The 23,584-nt window shown below is 39.7% G+C and overlaps 1 protein-coding gene across 2 annotated transcripts; it reads left to right on the forward strand.

Annotated features, from left to right (window-relative positions):
• The first annotated feature begins 296 nt into the window (after window positions 1-296).
• Window positions 297-18,432, forward strand: LOC113520886 (zinc finger protein 737-like). 2 transcript variants are annotated; one of them, XM_052892099.1, is made up of 14 exons: window positions 297-485; window positions 566-647; window positions 2,492-2,666; window positions 3,366-3,407; window positions 4,023-4,115; window positions 4,597-4,731; window positions 5,894-6,493; window positions 7,492-7,697; window positions 8,290-8,428; window positions 9,541-9,789; window positions 11,481-11,612; window positions 11,986-12,186; window positions 13,738-13,887; window positions 15,087-18,432. In XM_052892099.1, exons 2-14 carry the CDS (start codon window positions 574-576, stop codon window positions 15,231-15,233), a joined length of 2,343 nt encoding a protein of 780 aa, XP_052748059.1. In that variant the 5' UTR covers window positions 297-485; window positions 566-573; the 3' UTR covers window positions 15,234-18,432. The 2 variants fall into 2 exon arrangements, with proteins under 2 accessions (XP_052748059.1, XP_052748058.1); XM_052892098.1 differs by having other exon boundaries at window positions 297-647.
• The last annotated feature ends 5,152 nt before the right edge of the window (window positions 18,433-23,584 follow it).

Consider the following 23,584-nt stretch of genomic DNA (forward strand, 5'->3'; position numbering starts at 1 on the left):
CCTCCATGCGGAGGTTAAAAAATTCATTTTATGCAAATTATTTTGTATAATTTGGAGATAAAATAGACTAATTCGATAATATTACGTCTTTCAGATATCTTTTAATTTCGATGGATTATATGGAATGTACTACAAATTACGCAAGGAGACTTATTTAATTTCTACCGTTGACTTATTTAACGAATTGCATCTAACTAGTTCAGTGTAAACTGGTACTCTACAGACTTGACTACACTGTACTAGACTGTACTCAAACTTTACAGATCAACATTTAATGGTTCAACTTGACAGTTAACTAATAATCAAGTGTTTAAATTGATCTGTGCTGTACAATGCAATTTTGTGTCATTTATACTCAAATTTTATAAATATTTTGAATTATTAATCTAAGTTAAAATAATGCAAAAAATATATTTTATTTATCACTACATTTCTATAATATTAATGTAAAGTTTTAACTAACGAAAATACTAAAATATCTACTTGTAAATATCTTATATATATATTATAAATATAGTTTCGATCCGCTGTGTGTTTACATGAATTTTTATATTGTTTTAACCAGTATAAACAATGCGGTGTTCTGTGCCGGGATGTAAAAATGATTCAAGATATATTTCTAAATCTCAGGGGATTACGTTTCATGTGTGAGTGTATTTATATGTGAATTACAGGTTACCATAATAGAGTTTCAACTACTTTTATTATCTTTAAAAAAACCGGCTTTTATTCGTAACAAATTTTTCTTGTTATAAATCTATATACCTTATGTTTTATAAGAGACGGGAGTTAACGCACAAAACAATATTTTGAAATGGCATAACTATGTGGGACTGACTAAAGGAAACACTAGGTGTCTTTTTTTTTAATGGGTGATAATGGAATGGTAAGCCAGCCTACGCTATCGGTATACACTGGCGGGGCACCAGTGATAGATGACTGATGAGGACGAAACCAGGTCAGTTAGCCCATCCTGATGAATTCAACTAGAATTAGCTATGATGGTTTCCAGGGGGAACCGTGTGAAGGTAGACCTGACAGGTTGTATTGCTAGTAATGAAGAAATTAGACCCCATTACTAACAATCCCTTTCCCTCCAACACTAAGTGTCATGTCATATAGGGAGGTCAAAGATATGGCTTGGGATAGAACTGGCTGGAAGAGAATGAATGAATTAGTTGCACCGACAAGAGGAAACTTAAATGAAATATAATACGGAGGTATAAAATTAGCAAAGATGTTGTAATTTAAAATATGATAATTTTCCCTTTTTCCTTATAAGCAACATTTCCCAATAAGAAACTTTTTTAGTGAAAGTTTCAAATGAGTTGCTTATATAGAGCATTCACTGTATATGTCATAATGCTACTGCTATTTGTACTGTCATATGTGATGATGATTGTATGGATCATTCATTCATTTGTTACCTTTTCACTCAATGTCTTGCAGACAATCAAAATTGGCCATGGCAATGTTGTATCAATGACTATTAGAACATTTATTATATCTATATAGGAGGAACCTTAAACAATAGTCGGGACAATTATGGGCCATTGCCCCTTGAACAAACATTTATACACAATAGAGCTACACACCACCCTCTATGTCGAGGCTGTTTTGATGAAGAAGAAATAGCTGTTCACATAATTTTCAAATGCAAAGCTGTAGCCTCTAAATGTTCAGAAATACTCAAAACAGTGAGGACACTCTGTGAGCTCTGTAAAGATCTCAGGAAGCTTCTGCGCTTCTGGGCAGAGCTAGGTTGGCTGTACTAGCCACGACTCATATGCACAACAGCCCAAATGAGAGACTTAACGTGGAAAAGAGAGTCCATTTACATTTACTTTTTTACTCAAAAACTAATGAACGGATTTGAATTGAAATTTGGTACAAAAATATGTAACTTATTACATACCTACCTTAGTAGGATAAGAAAATATAAAGGATATTTTATATACCATTCCACTCAGGCGAAGCCATGGGATATAGGTAGTATAATAGAATTAATTGAAGTACATTTTTTTTGTGAGGACTGGAATAGCAAACAATCAGACAGGTCTACCTGATGGAAAGCAGTAATTGTTGCCTACACACATGATAAGCACAGAGACAGAATATCCTCGGATACCCATGTCACCTCTGTGTTGCTATGGGGGGAAGGATTGTTAGTAATGGAGAGGTTAATCCCCATTTCTATCAATATACCCTATTAGGTCAACCTCCACGCGGTTCCCCCTGGAAATTATCAGACTAATTTATCATTGAATTCGTCACGATGGCCTAACTGACCTGCCTTTTCATCCTCACCTATCATCTCTCACTGGTACCCCGCCAGTGTATATAGCCCAGTCGTGGTTACTATGACATTTTCTCCCATTAAAAAAAATGTGTTGCTATTCCTAAAGACTACTGCATTATGCCTTCATACTTTGCAATTTCAAATTGTATCTAATGTAATTTGCCCAAGCACAGTTGTTTTGTCTTTTACCAGCTTCCCCTACGAAAGCAGTCTCCGCACGGCATGGCTGCAAGCAGTCGGCAAGCGGCACTGGGAGCCGAAAGAGAGGAGTGCTGTCTGCTCAGAGCACTTCCTCGGCGAGGACCTGTACGAAACCAAGAGCGGCCTGAGGAAGGTCAGAGCTGGTGCTGTGCCTATCATCACGCAGGTAATATCATTATCAAAGTTAGGAGCAGCATGTTTGATTTATTGAATTAATTGCTCTGACAAGAGGAAACTCTTAAATAAAAGACTTAATTTGAATTGCATGAAAATAAAAAGTAATTTGTTTTTTTTTATACCTCTGAGGTGGCAAACAAGCATACGGCCCACCTGATGGTAAGCAGTTACTGTAGCCTATGAACGTCTGCAATACCAGGGGTATTGTGTGTGCGTTGCCGACCATGCTGTAGTCTCTTGGGAAAACCTTCCTTTTTAAAAAGGACAAATATTAATATTTTTTTGTTTATACAACTTAGAATGGCAAACAAGCTGACGGCCCACCTGATGGAAAGTGGCAACCGTCGCCTATACACATGAGCAGTACCATGGACATAACAGAGTATATATCCCATATCCCACCCTTCAAACCGAAACACAGCTATGCAAACACAACTGCTTCACGGTTGAAACACGAATGCGGCAGAGGTACCCAAGCAATCGACTTTTGTACAAAGTCTCCCTCTGGTTATTAATTTTTATTCAAGTATTTTTGAATAGTCATTTTTTATGAATGCATACACTTTTAGCCGATAAGAATGCGAAAGAAACTCAGCTGTTGCCGGTTACGGGTACTTTTAATTTGGCGCTCCTTCAGCACGTCGCGTCACGTCACGTTTTATTAATTATATTATTATATCTCTTTCAGGATTCAACCAACTGCGATAATAAAAAATCGCCAGGCTTGAAGGTATGAAAAACTTTATATTTTCAACAGATTTTTGAAAAGAGACTCTCAGCTTTGTTGTATTTTTTTTTTAAAGTATGAATGAATATTCTTTATTTGCATTTTACAATATAGGAAATAAGAAAGACAATTTACAAACTCAACGATACAATTGTATAAGTACAGTAAGGCAGATGTAAATCGATTTGGGAAATTATTTTTTTAATCTGCAAGGATATACTTACGGATTGGTCCTATGGGACCAATTTTGATAAAATTTCCATGGAAATTTTATCAAAATTCAGTTCAATGTTTTTTATTAATATCATAAATTGTATTTTTTATTATTGTAATTTGTATTACTGTGGCACACGCATGAAGAAAAAAAAAATTGTTACTAATTTTATGCATTCTGATTCTGATTTTGTTTTTTTTTTTCTTTTTTAATTTTTTGTACTACTTTTTTTATCTTTTTTCACTTTGCTTTTGTACCTTTCGCTGTTTGCGTGCTGTAAGTGATGCAAATAAATTATCTATCTATCTATAAATATGAAAGTGTGTTTGTTTGTTACCTTCTTATTCTCAGTCTTCATTACTAACAATCCCTTTCACCCTAATGGATACTATTAACTGTGGCAGGTATGCAGGATTTGCCTGGAGATGAGCAGCAAGCTTTTCTCCATGAAGAAGTATAAGTTACTGCAGCCATATCAACACATAACTGGACTAACCGTGAGTGAAATACACTTTAGTATCTTTTTTTTAAAAGTGTCATACAATCGCACCATTTGCCGTGTGGTCCCGGCGTAGAACAGGCTATTTCTTCCTTTCCCGTGGGTATCGTAAGGGTACAGATTTGCAAATGTACAGTTTTTTTTAATGGATGATAATGGAATGGTGACCCCGCCTGCGCTAACGGTATACGCTGGCGGGGCACCAGTGAGAGACGACAGGTGAAAGTAAAAAGGCAAGTCAGTTAGCCCATTGTGATGAATTACATCTGGAATTCAGCACGGTGGTTTCCAGGGGGACCGCGTGGAGGTCGACCTGTCAGGGTAAATTGCTAGCAATGGGACTGGTAGTTCGCATTACTATCGATCCTCCCCCCCCCCCCACCCTGTAAATTTACAGTTGCCACACTTTGGTAATCTAAAGTGTGAATGCTTTTAAGCCAAGAAGATATATCTAATTTTGATCCTTGGTTTCCCACCAGGTGAACGACGAGGACCGCCTCCCGAGGAAGTTGTGTGCGGAGTGCGCACACCGCCTCCTCAGCTGCCACCGCTTCCGGGACAAGAGCCTGCGAGCCAACCAGCTCATGGTGGAACTGCTCAAGAGGGAAGACAGTGTGAGTATAGAAGTAATTCGAAACAAAAAAAAAAAAACAGAGGGAAACTGAGGGCCTACCATGAAATGTTTTCCGAAATTTCGGAGCCAAACGAAACACAAACTTGATGTTAAAATTACATAATACATGCCGTTTGGAAATATTAAAAATGTTAAAACATTGTTCCTTTGGACTTTTACGATAGGATGTATGACGAACGAAATGTTAAACTCCATTTGTTGGTCCGATTTTGGTATAATCAAAAACACGAAATTGAGTCCGAAATTTCGGAATTTCATTTCATGGTAGACCCGCTGGAAAAATATTATATGCCACCATACCCTGCTTCATACCCTTCAAACCGAAACACCCTGTGTAAATTATATATTATGAACTTATATTTATACAGTACTAGCTGACCCCGTGAACTTAGTGCCGCCTAACAGTCGATTCTGGGGGGAAAGGGATTGTTAGTAATGAAGACTAAAAATCCCATTGCTAGCAATATACCCAACCAGGTCCACCTCCACGCTGTTCCCCCTGGAAACTATCATGGTTAATTCCTGATGAATTCATCATGATGGGCTAACTGGCCTGTTTTCATTCTCATCTATCACACTTCACTGGAGCTCCGCCGGCGTATCCCGTTAGCGCAGGCGGGGTTACCATACTATTTTCATCCACCAAAAAAAAAAAACAGTCGATTCTTTAGCTTTTTTTATATTTATTCTGCTATTCGGGACGCCAGGTCAGTTAGTAAAGTAAAAAAAAAAGAAAGTTAATAAGTGAACAATTACATTATGTAAAAAAATAGAAATTTTAAAACGCGCCGTGCCACGTTACTCAATTGTTTTGCTTTCCCGCAACCTCTCCGCTAACACTTGAACCTTATGCTGTGGTATTAAAGTTTAAATTGTCTTTTAAGTATTATTACGAATAGTTTGTACCGGGAGTATAGAAAAGCATTGTTTTTAGACTGTTTCAGGCAATTTTTTTAAATTGTTCTCTCCGTAAGTTCCATTCTCGTACTTAGGTATATCTGTGTCTCCGTGAGGAAGATCAATACGCACCGCGCCGTTTCCAGGCGGTGGTAGGCAGCGTTCAAGTTATTGTGTATTCCCCTAATGTTGCCATAATTAGGTCAATGTTTAAAAATTTACTCATTTGTCCAACTCAATTCCAGCTGACACCTGACAACATTAAAACAATAGATAGGCTCAACAATCGGTTAGTATCGGATCTAGAAACTAAACATTACCCGACTGATCATTGCGAGTTATACATAATAGATCCAGAAGATACAAAGAATATAAAAGCAGAAGAGGTAGCACAGAGAGAAGATGATGTAAAACCTGAGATCAACACTGACATTTTTGCTGATGAATTTCTCGAAGAGAGCAAAGTAAACGATGCGATCGACGACGATTTCGACGCAGATTATGTTCAAGCGGAGAAAGAGTATTCAACAGACGACAGTCTGCCGTTAGACAAGAGAAGGGAGAAGAGCAAAAAGAGAAAGAAGGTAGTTAAGAACGTAAAGAAGAAACAGGCGAAGGATCCGACGCAGCCGAAAATTGATAGGCGAAGAAAACCGTTTTTGAACGACGATCTGAACGAAACCCTGTTCACAATAACTAATCTCTCGTTTGATGAACAAGTTGCGGAAATACTGAAAAGGCAAGAAAGTGCAAATTATAAAAATTCCGTATTTAAATGTATGGAGTGTTACAAAGGATTTTTGGATAAAGAAGCCTATAATTCGCATATGAGCAGGCATACAGACGTAAGTACAGATCTTTTTGTTACTAAGCGAAATCAAAGCAAATTTTATATGTATGGGTGTCAAATGAAAGAGCTTGAAGATAATTGGTATCACAAAATGGCCGCCGTCACAAGATGGCGGATTTGTTTATTATTTTGCACACAGTACGCCCGTCATATAGAATGTCCGGCATAGAATAGGGCATGGTGTGGGATGAGCAGCAGCGTCCCTCTTAAAACATCTCCAAAGCCTAACTGCGGTTGCCAATTCGCCTGCCAAGCGTAGCAACTACTCGCGAAACCACTTCTAAAGGCTTCTTAAAAGCTGATATGATGAATGTCCAAGTGAACACAATGCATAGATATTGTAGTGGTACCAATATTACCCATGCCTGATGGGATTTGTTAGGACTTTATAATTTTTTTTTTATATACAACTTAGAATGGCAAACAAGCTGACGGCCCACCTGATGGAAAGTGGTAACCGTCGCCTATAGACATGAGCTGTACCATGGACATAACTGAGTATATTGTTTTGCCCATGATACTCCCCATGCGTTGCCATTCCTGAGGACTCAGGTGTTATTCCTCTGTACCCTGTAAATTCACTGCCATATCGCACCCTTCAAACCGAAACACAGCCATGCAAACACAGCTGCTTCACGGTAGAAACACGAATGGGACAGAGATGGCCAAGCAAACGACTTTTATACAAAGTCTCCCTCTGGTAAAACAGATGTTTCTAAACAGGCTCGTTTTGGGGGAAAGTGATTGTTAGTAATGGAGACTGAGAATCCCATTGCTAGCCAATATACCCAACCATGTCGACCTCCTCGCGGTTCCCCCTGGAAACTATCATGGTTAATTCCTGATGAATTCATCATGACGGGCTAACTGGCCTGTTTTCATTCTCATCTATCACCCTTCACTGGTGCTCCGCCAGCGTATCCGGTTAGCGCAGGCGGGGTTACCATACTATTTTCACCCAACAAAAAAAAAACAGACGTTTTATCAATCCAGCAATGCGGCGAGTATCAATGCGATATATGCAAGACGCATTTCAAGCATCCGCACGCGTTAAGGAAACACATAACGGCCCACCACACGCAGCGGTTCAGCTGCAACAGGTGTCCGTACGTAACGACCCACAGGCAGACGGCCAGGCTGCACGAGAGGTGGCACAAGGGCACCAAGTATCAGTGCCCGCACTGTCCTGACGAGTTCCAGTGAGTTATTTTATTTTTCTCAAACACGCTTGGAAATGTGAGCATTATTTTGACAATCTTCTTTGAGATAAATCAAAATTGCCGTACTGGCCCGATACATGCGGGCAGCGGCCGGCAAAAGTTGTATGAAAATCCATATCTGTCGTGTTTTGCGGCCAGATAATATACTATGTAAACTCATATCTGTCCTGTAATTTAAAAATGGAATGACCTTTTACTTCGAAACATGGCTACCAAGGAGGTAACTAATAAAAGGTTTTATTTAAATTTCGAACTGGCTTGTAAATAGAAAGCTGTTTATTGAAAAAAGAAAAAACAAAGGAACATTATGGCGCGTGAAAAATTATTATTGTTCATTATTCATCATTGAACTTTAAAAGTAAAATTGTGTTTTTGATATTTTCTATGTCCAACTATTATCGTTATGCCACAACGACCACTTTTTAAAATGTCGTAAAAATGTCCACCCGTGCGAAGCCGGGACGGGTCGCTAGTAAAATATAAATAGATAAATATTGTACATTGTTTTACAGAGAAACCGATTTTTATGATTCTTTTTTTTAACGAAATGTTTGTACGTTTTCGTTTACAGAAAGTTCACGACGTACATGGGACACATACGTATCAAGCATCCATCGGACTTTGTCTGCCAGTTATGCGGGTATTCGTTCGTGAGTGAAAAAGGGATACAGCTGCACAAGAAGTTGAAGCACCGGTTGGAAGATGAGCAGGTTAGTGGGCTTGTACGGTCCTGTTATAGACGTAGGTGGGCAGTGCCCACCTCAGAATTCGTCTGTGCCCACTCCAGGGCGTGACAACTTTCAACTGTATGCAAAGATATATCTGAGATATAGAATGCGTTATGTGCCAGGGGGAAGGGATTGTTAGTAATGCGGACTGTCAGACCCATTGCTAGCAATAGTCGACTTCCACATGGTCTTCCCTGGAAACCATCGTGCTGAATTCCAGATGTATTCATCACGATGAGCTAACTGACCTTCTATTTCATTTTCACCTATCATTCCATACTGGTGCCTTGCAGTGTGTACCGGGGAGTATCGTTATGGTAGCGTATAAGGTGGGGGGGGGGGGGGGTATTGCTATGTAGTTGCCACGCTTGGTAGGCGGGTTGGCAACCTCAGTTAGGCTTTGGAGATGTTTCAAAAATAATGGTATACCAGTAGGACACTCTTTCAAAATAAATCTGATGAATGAATTAATATTTTTTTTATACCACTGAGGTGGCAAACAAGCATACGGCCCACCTGATGGTAAGTGGTTACCATAGCCTATGAACACCTGCAATACCAGAGGTGGTATCACGCGCGCGTTGCCGACCCTGAAGAAACCTCTTCACCCCCCTTTTGAAGAACCCCATGCTGTAGTCTCTTGGGAAAATCTCGGCAGGGAGCTCATTCCACAACCTGAGTGTTCGTGGGAGGAGACATCTCTGAAACCGCGCAGTACGCGACCATTGAGGCTGTAGGACATGAGGATGAACTCCCTGTCGATGGCGAGCCGTACGATGGTAGAAAAAATTAATGAATGAAATCCACTCAAGGTATAGTCATATAAAAATAGTATGTTTCCAAAAAGAACTGATGACCGCCTTCTCTTCCCAATAGACTACAGCATGGGGTTCTTCAAAAGGGAGGTAAAGAGGTTTCTTCAGGGTCGGCAACGCGCGCGTAATACCTCTGGTATTGCAGGCGTTCATAGGCTACGGTAACCACTTACCATCAGGTGGGCCGTATGCTTGTTTGCCACCTCAGTGGTATAAAAAAAATAATCTGATGAATAAATAAAATCTCTTTACTGATGATTTCTTTTATTCTCTCGTCAGATCCCAGAAGACGGGCCCTATTGTGAACAATGCAATGTTCGGTTCGTCTCGCCTGAAGCCCTGAAACGCCACATCGTGGTGTCGGCTCGCCACGCGGACGAGGACAAAGAGGCTAACAAGCCCAAGAGGGGCCGGAAGACCAGGGACGCGGTGGAGAAGGAGAGGACGGCCAAAGAGAAGGCGGACGATGACAAGAAAGTGTACCCAAGTCAGATGAGGAAGGCCGAGGGGCCGATACCATGCGAACAGGTAGGAGTTAATTTCGTTTGTGATAACTTATAATGGCAACTAAGCTTTTGTGGGGGGGGGGGGGGGGATTGTTATTAACATGGCTTTCTAATCCCATTGCTATAAATATACCCTGGTAGGTGAACCTCCACATGGTCGATCCTTTTTTTTTTTTTACAACACAGGGGGCAAACGAGCATGCGGCTCACCTGATGGTAAGTGATTATCGCCGCCCACGATCACCCACAACACTAACGGCATTGCAGGTGTGCTGCCGGCCTTTTAAAAATGAATATACTCTTTTCTTGGAAAGCATCATGCTAAATTCCTAGTATATTCGTCACGATGGGCTAACTGACCTGCCTTTTCATCCTCACCTATCATCCCTCACTGGTGCCCCGTCAGTGTATACCGATAGCGCAGGCGGAGCATTATACAATATATATATATATATATATATATATATATATATATATATATATATATATATATATATGTATATATATATGAGATCGTATTTGATAGCATTTCATGTGACATTTGTAGATATTTCTATAATTATCTCAAAAATTATTTCCACAGGAATAATTTCACACAAGCAGTAGATTTTTTTTAATGAGTGATAACTATATATATATATATATATTCTATTAAAAGTAGTGTCCGACCGAGCTTTCGGTTTCGGTTTCGGCCAGAAATTCTACTTTCGGCCTTAGTTTCGGTTTCGGCCAAAATTTGCCGAAACTTTCAACCGCGCCGAAACTTTGTGTTTGTTTGTATTGTGTGTATGTTTAACTGAAAGTTGTTTTTTTTTTTTAAGTTTACTCTTAGGAGTAAGTTATAATTTTATCATGTTTTTACATATAAATATATATGACATATTTGTTACATACTTTAATTAGTGTATTTACCGGAGATGTCGGTAGGGGCCGCCCTAGACGGACGTATGTCGACCGAATAGGCGACGTGCTGAAGAAGGGCCAAATTAAAAGTACCCGTAACCGGCGAGCGTGTATGAAAAGATTGATGAATGTGGAAGAAGCGAAAGAGATTTGTTTGAATCGAAGCATTTGGCGTTCCATTGTTTCTGCCTACCCTAATGGGAGACAGGCGTGACAGATATGTATGTATGTATATTATTACTCTTTAATTATCTAGGTGTTTTGTATATAATTGTGTAAAAATACACTAGATTTCAGTATAGAAGAGAAATTTTAAATACGTTTCAGTAAGTTTCGGTTTCGGTTTCGGCCGAAACTGGACCAAAGCCGAAAATTCGGTTTCGGTTTCAGCTGTAAAACCTGTTTCGGTCGGACACTAATTAAAAGGCCTTATGTATGCTAATACATATTTTCATTGTATACCATGTGGTCCCGGCATAGAATAGGCCACCTTTTTATTCCTGTGGCTGTCGTTAGAGGCGACTAAGGGAACTTAATGGGACATCACCACCAAAGACTAACTGCGGTTGTGAACCTGCCCGCCAAGTGTGGCAACTACCGATCTCTCCCCTCCACCCAAGGGGAGTCCTATATAATAGTTGATTTGTTCTATTATTTTATTACGTATGGGGGGTATCATGGGCGAAACAGTATACTCTGTTATGTCCACGGTACAGCTCATGTCTATAGGCGACGGTTACTACTTACCATCAGGTGGGCCGTCAGCTTGTTTGCCATTCTAAGTTGTATAAAAAAAATCGTCTTTCACAGTGCGGTCTGCAGCTGGAGGACTCGCGCGCATACCACGGCCACTTCCGGCGGATGCACCCGGACAAGAATCGAACCAAGTACCCGTCGATGAAATCACCGTGCATGTGCGAGGTCTGCGGTAGAATGTTCCAGGTGGGGAGTCCTTAAAATATATGTCCTTACTAATATGATAAATTTCAAAGTGAGTTTGTTTGTTTGTCACCTTATAGCGCCTTAACGGCTTGACCGATCGCTATGAAATTTGATATACACGTACTGTACGAGATAGAGATAGATATAGGCTACTTTTTACCCTGGTCAGTAAATATGTCCTGATCATGTAGACGAAATCACGGGTCAATATTTTTTTTCTGGGTACGCTCGCTTCATTTTGACCTTTATCATTATTTACCAGCAGGTAAGATCAATCGCAAACCCGTTTTGCAATAAAAGTATTAATAAAGTCGTCGTAGTATATATTGTGACGTCGGTTATACGCCTCACTCTCTAATTATCACCTCTCCAGAGCTACGCACTGCTGAAGGACCACCGCTGGACTCACACCGGCGAGAGGCCGTTCGCGTGCGAGTCGTGCGGCAAGGCATTCCGCATGAAGCAGAGACTCGTCGCCCACCGTCGGGTCCACGCGCAGCATAAAGCCAGCTACGGTTGTTCACTCTGCGGCAAGCACTTTTCCACGCACAGCAATCGGCAGCGGCATATGTTTGTGAGTAAACCTTCTCCACCCACTAGTCACTGTTCTTCACCATTTAGTTTTTTTTATATACAACTTAGAATGGCAAACAAGCTGACGGTCCACCTAATGGAAAGTGGTAACCGTCGCCTATAGACATGAGCAGTACCGTGGACATAACTGATTATACTGTTTCGTCCATGATAGCCCCCATGCGTTGCCATTCCTGAGGACTCAGGTGTTATTCCTCTGTACCCAGTAAATTCACGCCATATCCCACCCTTCAAACCGAAACACAGCCATGCAAACACAACTACTTCACGGTTGAAACACGAATGAGACAGATGTACCATTCTGTAACTCATAGCATGGGAAAATGAATGATTGTTCCCCTAAAAGAATGATACATATATCAACATTACATATGTTAACAATATGTACACAAAATAATCTAAAAAAAAAAAACAGTTCTATATCTATAGCTACACATATATAGCTATTCATAGCAGGTCATGTTTGTAAGTCCAATCTTCACTCCCTAGTCACCATTCTCTATCCTGTAGTCACCATTATCTACCTTCTAGTTACCATTCTCTATCCTCTAGTGAACTTATCCCTCTTTTAGTCGTTGTTCTTCACTATTTATTCATCGTTGTCTATCTAGTCACCATTCTCTATCCTCTAGTCACCATTATCTACCTTCTAGTTACCATTCTCTATCCTCTAGTGAACTTATCCCTCTTTTAGTCAATGTTCTTCACTATTTATTCATCGTTGTCTATCTAGTTATCATTCTCTAGCCTCCAGTCACAATTCTCTATCTTCTAGTTACCATTCTCTACCTTCTAGTGAACTAATCCCCCTTTTAGTCGCTGTTCTTCACCCTTTATTTATCGTTGTTTATCTAGTCACCATTCTCTATCTTCTAGTTACCATTCTCTATCCTCTAGTTACCATTCTCTATCTTCTAGTTACCATTCTCTATCTTCTAGTTACCATTCTCTATCCTCTAGTTACCATTCTCTATCTTCTAGTTACCATTCTCTATCCTCTAGTTACCATTCTCTATCCTCTAGTTACCATTCTCTATCTTCTAGTTACCATTCTCTATCTTCTAGTTACCATTCTCTATCCTCTAGTTACCATTCTCTATCTTCTAGTTACCATTCTCTATCCTCTAGTTACCATTCTCTATCCTCTAGTTACCATTCTCTATCCTCTAGTTACCATTCTTTATCCTCTAGTGAACTTTTCCACCTTGTAGTCGCTGTTCTTTACCCTCTATTCATAGTAGTTAGAGATTAAAAATCTTATTGCTAGCAACCAGGTCGAGCTACTCGCGGTTCCCTCTGGAAACTATCATGGTTAATTCCTGATGAATTCATCATGATGGACTAACTGGCCTGTTTTCATTCTCATCTATCATCCTTCACTGGTGCTCCGCCGGCGTATCCCGTTAGCGCAGGCGGGGTTACCATTTATTTTCACCTGTCAAAAAAAATTTAGGACTAGGATACTTTGTGTACGGCTCCACGCGGACGGTGCCGCGGGATGCAGCTAGTAATGAAATATGTCGTTTTCAAGATTCACACCGGTCTGAAGCCGTTCAAGTGTGAGATGTGTGGCAAGGGATTCAAGCACGCAAGCGAGAAGCGGGCTCACATCACGTATGTGCACCTCAAGAAGCCCTGGCCGAAGAGGACGCGCGGCAAGCGGCGACCGGACGGACGGACGGTCAGTACTGTATATATTTATTTATTCTTTATTGTACACAAAAAATACAAACATATAATCTATCTATACTTATAATAAATCTGTAGAGAGGTCAATTCTGTACATGAAATGTATTTCCAAAATAACTATCGGCGGGTGATTAGTGATCGATACTGATGCCAAAAATGCAATCAGTAAAATTATTGTCTGTCTGTCTGTATGTTTGTTCGTTATAGAAACAAAAACTACTCGACGGATTTTAACGAAACTTGGTACAATCATTCTTCATACTCCCGGGCAGGTTATAGCAACTTTTCATCACGCTACGATCAATAGGAGCAGAGCAGTGAAGGGAAATGTTAAAAATGTCCACCCGTGCGACGTCGGGACGGGCCGCTAGTATTAAATAAAGATGTACAACAGGCGAGCTTAACTCTGCAAGAGTTCTCTTCCAGCAAACCCTGAGTGGAGAGCAGCATTGATTACTAGCGGGCAGTGTGCGTACAATAATAGGAGGAGACAGTATAGATGTTTCTATTAAGAAATAATAAATATGTCGACATGTATACAAAGTAACTCATATAATTTAATTCAAAATACATACATGTCTGTATACAATAATACATACACATATATACATAAGCATAAAATAACTGTTCACATACAAAATACGTACATATACATACATAGACATAATAAGTTTATGAGGACAGGTTTTTAATACAACTTAGAATGGCAAACAAGGTGACGGCCCGCTTGATAGAAAGTGGTAACCGTCGCCTATAGACATGAGCAGTACCGTGGACATAACAGAGTATATTGTCTCGCTCATGATACCCCGCATGCGTTGCCATTCCTGAGGACTCGGGCGTTATTCCTCTGTACCCTGTAAATTCACGCCATATCCCACCCTTCAAACCGAAACACAGCCATGCAGACACAACTGCTTCACGGTTGAAACACGAATGGAACAGAGGTGCCCAAGCAATCGACTTTTGTACAAAGTCTCCCTCTGGTGAATACCAGAGGTGAATACTGGTGGTATGTCAATACCAAATGTCAAAAATGTCTACCAAGGAAATTTTTAATTCAAATTTATTACATTGCTATTTTTTCCATAGTATATATATATATATATATATATATATATATATATATATATATATATATATATATATATATATATATATATATATATATATGATATCGATTGTGTACAGGGACAGATGCAGCCGCAGCAGTCCGCGCCAACGAGCGCGAGCGAGATGGACATAGCGCAGCCGCTGTGGCCCGCGTGCGACCAGAAACTGGCCGAGATGAACCCCATAATGGACGATAAACCTATGTATTATAATTTAAAGATATAGTGAAGTGTAGTTTTAGTGTCCACACGTGTGTAAAGTATATTAGAATACACTGTAGTGCCATTGCTTGCGGTGGGTTCAGGGATATATATATATTTTTTTATACAACTTAGAATGGCAAACAAGCTGACGGCTCACCTGATAGTAAGTGGTAACCGTCGCCTATAGACATGAGCAGTACCATGGACATAACAGAGTATACTGTTTTGCCCATGATACCCATGCGTTGCCATTCCTGAGGACTCGGGTGTTATTCCTCTGTACCCAGTGAATTCACGCCATATCCCACCCTTCAAACCGAAACAACCATGCAAACACAACTGCTTCACGGTTGAAACACGAATGGAACAGAGGTACCCAAGCAATCGACTTTTGTACAAAGTCTCCCTCTGGTAAATATTCCTTCACGAAACTTGGTTGAAATAGTAACCCGGGGGGGGGGGAGTTACCAGGATATTTTTTTTAATGGATGATAATGCAATGGTAACCGCAATGGTGGCAGGTATACACTGGCGGAGCACCAGTGAGGGAAGTTAGATGAGAATGAAAAGGCAGGTCAGTTAGCCAATCGTGATGAATATATCTTAAAATACAGCACTATGGTTTCCAAGGAGGCCACGTGGAGGTTGAACTGTTTTTTTTTTTTAATGGATGATAATGGAACGGTAACCCGTGCTATCGGTATACATCGGCGGGGCACCAGTGAAGGATGATAGGTGAGGATGAAGCAGGTCAGTTAGCCCATCGTGACGAATTCAACAAGAATTGTTCACGATGGTTTCCAGGGGGAACCACGTGGCGGTCTACCTAATAAGGCATATTGCTAGCAATGGGGCTGTCAAACTCCATTGCTAACAATTCCTTTCCTCCCAAGGTTGACCTGTTAGGGTATATTGTTAGCAATGGAACTTGTAATCCGCATTACTAACACCCCCCCCCCCCCCTCTCATTATCCACATCGATTGAGAACGCTCTCAACGAAGTAATGTAAATAGAGGTGTGCAAATCCGAATGATTTTGTTATTCAAATAATTTGTTCCTGAAGGTTTAACTTAAAATTTGGTGTGTTTATTCATTAATTTACAGAGGAATAACACCTGAGTCCTCAGGAATGGCAACGCATGGGGGTATCATGGACGAAACAGTATACTCTGTTATGTCCACGGTACTGCTCATGTCTATAGGCGACGGTTACCACTTTCCATCAGGTGGGCCGTCAGCTTGTTTGCCATTCTAAGTCGCATAAAGAAAATCTTACTTTTTTAATTTACCTGTTTATGAAATCCTCTCGTAATATGTCTCTGCTTGTATGAATCAGCACTTTATGGCAGCTATATAATTATAAGTAAGCAATATTAAATTAAGTGATAATTATTCCTATTATTAATTATTTTTATTATTATATAATAAATAAGGTAAAAAAAAAACAATAAAAAATACAAAACATGTCTAAAGCCTAACTGCGGTTGTCAATCCGCCTACTAAGCGTGGCAACTACAGGCAAAACCCCCCAAGGGGGAGGCTTATGTTCAGCAGTGGACAGTTAAAGGCTGGTATGACGATGATGAATAAATAAGGTGATTTTGCCCCAGTATATAGAGTTCCGTGTTTTGGGGATCTACCATGAAATTTCGAAGTTTCGGACTCAGTTTCGTGTTATCGTTCAATTCAATCGGTCCAATGAATGGAGCTTAACATTTTGTTTGTCATAAATCGCATTACACGTCGCATGAGGTGGGCGAGGATCATGAATGAGAACCTCATGCGTGCGTTCTACAAAGCCACAGGGACAGAGACAGGCAGAACAGGATACCGGGCAGTGATGCACCGCGGGTTTCTGCGTCGTTCACCGGATTTGACCGTCTCGGAATAGAACATAGTTGACAGAGGACATGACACACGGCGCTCGGGTATGTGAGCTCAGGTGAGGTTGTTCCAGAAGCAAACTCGACAACCGTGGAGCAAACCACTTTTGATGCGCTACCTAGTGCAGAGATAATCGAAGACGAAATATCTCCGGAAGAGAATGCTGGTGGAACAACTTCTCAGGAGCAAATGAGGAGTATACTAGAGAGGGTCCAGAGGTATCAACAAAATCGTTTCTTTATGAGCGATCAGTGTAAGTTGTACAGGAACTTGGAGCACCCTAAACTGCAGCCCACAGGGGAAAGACCAGAAACGGCCAATTTCGTCGCATTTTGGCTACAGTTGTGGTTTGAACCTCTGGAGCATACATCCATCGAAATGATCCCAATCATTCCATTAGGGAATGGTCAAATCCCAACTAGTCTGGAACAATACCTCTGGCGGTTGGGATTCCGAGGCGGCTCACTCCCGGAAAAGATGCAGAAAGCTCTTAGATACTGCCCACATTGTATGCCGGTTTCTCTCCCTGGGGCCCTGAACCCCGGCCGACTGTGCTTCTGCCGGGGATTAGTTTGCCATCTCCCTTTAAGAGAGATGTGAATTTTGAGAAAATAAAATAATAAGTACAAATGTGTACTTGCATGCTTGTGTGTGTCGCATTTAATTGTGTTAAAAAGCTCTATTCATGGACACGAGGGTATCTTACGAAAACTAAACTTTGTGACTTTAAAGCAAATTTATATATAATTATTTATATTTATATACATATTGTATGTAAAATATATTTTTATTGGGATAAAATGTTCAGCCATGCAGACCAGAGGGAGACTGTACAAAAGTCGTTTGCTTGAGCACCTCTGTCCCATTCGTGTTTCAACCGTGAAGCAGTTGTGTTTGCATGGCTCTGTTTCGGTTCGAAGGATGGGATATGGTGTGAATTTACAGGGTACAGAGGAATAACATCCGAGTCCTCAGGAATGGCAACGCATGGGGGGTATCATGGGCGAAACAGTACACTCTGTTATGTCCATGGTACTGCTCATGTGTATAGGCGACGGTTACCACTTTCCATCAGTTGGGCCGTCAGCTTGTTTGCCATTCTAAGTTGTATAAAAAAAGGCCTTAGCGAAGCATGGCTGACTTTAAATTATATATGAGGATGGTGAAAATGACGATGAAATAAATTTTCTAATTATGCGACAGATATTAAGAATGACGTCATTTTTTATTTATTTTTATTATTTATTTAAAAAAAAATATTCATGATTTGATTGTATATAAAAAAAAATAAGTGTATTTTGTATTTATTAAAGTGAAAAATAAAATTTACTTTAAATATCTGCATTTTATTTATTAAAAATTAATTTTTTTTTTAGTTTAATGACTATTATGACTGGGCTTTCGCTTAGTGTAGTTTATTGGGCGACCCTGTGTATACAGTGTAAAATTGAAATCGTTAGCAATATTTACAATTATGAAAAAATATATATTTTTTTATATATGATCGCGTGATAGATAGTGCTTGGCGTAGATGGTCGTTTCCCGTGGGTGTCGTAAGGAGCGACTAAAAGACGGCAGCAGTGTCCCTTTTAAAACATCTCCAAAGCTTAACTGCGTTTGCCAATACGTTTGCAAAGCGTTATTATTAAATTATCCGTGTTAAATATTGTTGTTATTTAGCTTGAGATATCAGCTTATATTTCCGTAGTGGAAGGGAATAGGATAAACACAATATAAAAGTACGATAAAATTTAATAGAAGAGCAAATACAGAAAGGCAACGATTGTTTCTTGTGCGTCAACTAAATTTAAAAACATAATCTTTTTGAATTACAACCGGCCAGTAGTTTATAGCTGTATGAAAATAAACCTATTTCTAACAAATATCATTATTATGCATTTATTTAATTAATTTATTTATTCTTTATTGCACAATAAAACTTTGTACAAGTGGCGAGCTTAATGCCATATGGCATTCTCTACTAGCTAACCATTAGGTGAAAACAGAAAGCGTATGAAGGGCAGGTGTGGTGAAGAATATGTGACAATTATAGTGACACATTAAGGCAATACACAATATAAATATAATATACACATAAGAAATGCACATATAATACATAAACATTACTTTTAATATATATGGATAAACTAATACATATGAAATATATACACATATATACACATATATACACATATATACACATATACACACACATACATATATATATACATATATATACACATACATACACATACAAACATACACATATACACATACATATACATAAATTAAAACAACGATAAGCATTATGAGATATAATAACTATTGAGTGACCTGTAACTAGCGCTGGTTTTGTTGACTCAACAAATAATTAAGAAGTCTCCTTTTAAAAATATCCTTACTTGACGCTCTGCGTAGATCTACAGGGATTTTATTCCAAAGGCTGATAGCGGTGACAGTAAAAGAATTGGACATAAATCCGGAATGGTGTGACGGGGTGATGAGGAGGAGATTATGAGATGACCGAAGATTAAGGGTATGGGAGTCTTTGAGGTACTGAAATCTATCTTTCAAATAATTTTCCAATATGTAATATTGAAATAAAAAATTTGATCGATACGAATCTAGCTTTCCGGCGATATCAAAAAGGGTGATGACCTTTTTACCCACCATTAATGTTTAGAACTAAGAACAAGGAATTACATAGAAGGAATGATAAAATAAAAACTGTATATCATATGGTTGCCTCCTTTCTTCTTATGTGAATATAATTAGTAAAAAGAGGACGAAAGATACACTATAAGTTGTCATTATTCTCAATTCATAGCAGGCTAGTGTATGGAAAATGTTTGATACGTCAATTATTTGTCAATGACAAATTTTACATTACTAGATTATATATTCGACACAGTTTATGTAGAAAGTGTGCAAGAAGGTTGTATCTGAATTTGGTAGGGTTATACGGCCGTATAACATTTTCTATACATTAGACTGCTATGAATTGAGAGAAATATCAACTGATGGTGTATCTTTCGTCCTCTTTTTACTAATTATATTTACATATGAAGAAAGGAGGCAACCATATGATTTACAGTTTTTATTTTATCATTCCTTCTATGTAATTCCTTGTATTTAGGTTTAGAAGGACTCAATAGAGGGGGAAAGGGATTGTCAGTAATGTAGACTGAGAATCCTAGCAATATGCTAGCAATGGGATTCTCAGGACCCAACCAGGTCCACCTCCTCGCGGTTCTCCCTGGAAACTATCATGGTTAATTCCTGATGAATTCATCATGATGGGCTAACTGGTCTGTTTTCATTCTCATCTATCACCCTTCACTGGTGCTCCGCCAGCGTATACCTTTAGCGCAGGCGGGGTTACCATACCATTTTCACTCATCAAAAAAAATAGGTACATAGATATCAGAACTTTTTGGTTAGTTTAAGACTACGATGCAGCGTGACGTCTACCGTGAGTATTGCCTAGCATTTGTTGTTGACTAACGTTATTAACAAAAAAGAAAATTGGTAGACGTCATAAATATTATGTTATTTAAACTGTGAGTGGTGTTGTGTGTTCGTTTGTGTATATCGTGTAATTTCGGACTTTACAAACTGTAAAAGTGACGTCTATTGCTAAATCTGCTAATTCATACTACCGACTCTTGAAGCGTTCCCTGCTGTTCAAGGTAAGAATATTTCTAAAAAGACAAATACTATCTCTGCTTAGTATTCAGAGGAGCTTAATATATATTTGGGGGGGGGGGGGGGGGAAAGGGATTGTTAGTAATGTTAATACTTTTTGGTTTGTCCAAAATTTAAATGCGCTGTGACACCTATTGCTGTGTTGCCTAGCAATTGTTGAGTGTCGTTTTATTATAAAAATAGAAAATTAGTAGATGGTTTAAATATTATTTTATTTAAACATCAAGTGATATTGTGCGTTTGTTTATATATATACATATTGTGTTATTTGTTTGGACCTTATAAACTGTATAAGTGACATCTACTGACAATTCTGCTAACTCTTACTACCAATCCTTGAAGAGTTCCCTTACTGTTCAAGTAACAAGGTTCAAGGTACGAATTTTTTTTTTATGGGTGAAAATGGTATGGTAACCGCCTACGGTGACGGGATACGCTGGTCGCATTGCGTCCCCCCATGCGTTGTTATTTCTGAGGACTCAGGAAAAAAGTTTTTATTTAATTTTTATAATAAACTGCCATTATAAGTTTGGTAGTGTCGCATTTATAGACGCCTCGCGAGGTCCGTTTTAGTGGGAAGCCGCGAGCGAGGGTCCTCTTCGCCCATACCTACTGCATAATGCTTACAGCTTCACCCTGCTTTAGTTATCGTAGTAAGACCACGCTATGGGTTTTGGTGGCGCTTGTTTCTCCATAAACGCTCCCGATGTCGATAGATGTGCAGCTGGCTTGTTTATTATCTGCTTCTCCATTTTACCAACGGCCACTGTCAATTTATTTAAAGACTTGGCCAAATGTTCTTCGGCTTTCTTTATCTGAAATATAAACAATTCAATATATTTTACATTTTTCTAATGTGGTCGATAGACATGGGTCACTCGAAGATTTTTCCTGTGTTAACTCTTTAAGAGGGGTAAGTAATGATTCTGTGCATTCATTTTTAATGTAAATATTGGGTTATAAAAAATGTACACAGACGGACTTATCCCCTGAAGGGATTTCTTCCAGTCAACCTTGAGAGTCCGAAAGGAGAAAGTATTTATAGAATTTGTATATAAAGCATAACATAGGCATAGAATGAGCCACCCGTTCCTTTCCGGTGGTTTTTTTTTAATGGGTAATAATGGAATGGTAACCCCACCCGCGCTATCCGTATACACCGGCGGTGCACCAGTGAAGGATGATATGTGAGGATGAAGCAGGTCAGTTAGCGCATCGTGACGAATTCAACAAGAAATGTTCACGATGGTTTCCAGGGGGAACCACGAGGAGGAGGGGGACTACCTAATAGGGCATATTGCTAGCAATAGGGCTGTAAAACTCCATTGCTAACAATCCCTTTCTCCCACTTCCTTTCCCGTGGGTGTCGTAAGAGGCGACTAAGGAAGCTTATGGTGGAGAGATGGGCAGCAGCGTCCCTCTTAAAACATCTCTAAAGCCTGATTGCGGTTGCCAACCCGCCTGCCAAACGAGACAACTACTGGCAAAACCCCCCAAGGGGAGGCTTATGTTCAGCAGTGGACGGTTAAGGGCTGTAATAATATATATATATATATATATAAATATAAACATAGAATAGCTATTATACATATAAGTAACTCAACTGTCTAATGTATTATAAAATCTTTTTGTTTGAGCTTTGAAGATACGTATGATCTGCGCTATTTTGGTATTATTCTAGGAGTGTTTGGGAGGTTTTACCAGAGGGAGACTTTATACAAAAGTCGATTGCTTGGGTACCTCTGTCCCATTCGTGTTTCAACCGTGAAACAGTTGTGTTTGCATGGCTGTGTTTTGGTTTGAAGGGTGGAATATGGCGTGAATTTACTGAGTACAGAGGAATAACACCTGAGTTCTCAGGAATGGCAACGCATGGGGGGTATCATGGGCGAAACAGTATACTCTGTTTTGTCCATGGTACTACTCATGTGTATAGGCGACGGTTACCACTTTCCATCAGGTGGACTGTCAGCTTGTTTGCCTATCTAAGTTGTATAAAAAAAAAAAACTGGGAGTGAATTCCAAAGTCTAGCAGTTTGCACAGTAAAGAATTTGGGGAGGATTAGGATAAAAATCAGTCTATACGCAGTGTAGAACGACCCCCCACTAGATGGAGTGACGACCTTAAATGCATGGAGGGAAAGGGAATACACACCACGGTCGACCTCCACGTGGGAAGCGCGTGGAGGAAGAAACACCTGGAAACCATAGTGGTTAAATCTTGTTCAATTGGTCACTACGGGCCAACTGACCTGTCTTCATCCTCATCTGTCACCCTTCACTGGTGCCCCATAAGCTTATACCGACAGCGCATGCGAGGTTTTGCCTTTCCATCTACACAAATTAAGAAAAAATGCCCTCAATTTGAGGGGAAAGGGATTCTTAGTAATGGGTATATAATTATAAGCTATATTGTTATTAGGTAAAGTGTTAGGTTATTAGTAAATGGATTGTTAGTAATGGGGTCTAACTGACCCATTGCCAGCAAAATACCCTATCAGATCGAACTCCACGCGGTCCCCCCTGGATCATATATATCTACATAATCATAGTAGTTAATTCTTGGCTATGGGCCAATTGACGTGCCTTCATCCTCATCTGTCACCCTTCACTGGTGCCCCGCCAGCGTATACCGATAGCGCATGCGGGGCTACCATTCCATCTTCACCCCTAAAAAAAGACCTCAAATGCATTGCAGGGAGTCTGTTGATGTAGGTGGCTCAGGACCGTTCCTTATGGCGGTCTATGGGGGAGGTCCAGCAGTGGACGGATAGTGGCTGGAA

The sequence above is a fragment of the Galleria mellonella genome, unplaced genomic scaffold, assembly GCF_026898425.1.
Source record: "Galleria mellonella isolate WM207_F2 unplaced genomic scaffold, CSIRO_AGI_GalMel_v1 utg150, whole genome shotgun sequence".
Classification (NCBI taxonomy): domain Eukaryota; kingdom Metazoa; phylum Arthropoda; class Insecta; order Lepidoptera; family Pyralidae; genus Galleria; species Galleria mellonella.

Bases quoted from the DNA above. Each gene is read 5' to 3' on its own strand.
- LOC113520886 (XM_052892098.1), top strand. From the start codon at position 574: ATGCGGTGTTCTGTGCCGGGATGTAAAAATGATTCAAGATATATTTCT. The intron at 3,408-4,022 runs GTATGAAAAACT...TAACTGTGGCAG, and splicing joins AAAAATCGCCAGGCTTGAAG to GTATGCAGGATTTGCCTGGA. The intron at 9,790-11,480 runs GTAGGAGTTAAT...CGTCTTTCACAG, and splicing joins GGCCGATACCATGCGAACAG to TGCGGTCTGCAGCTGGAGGA.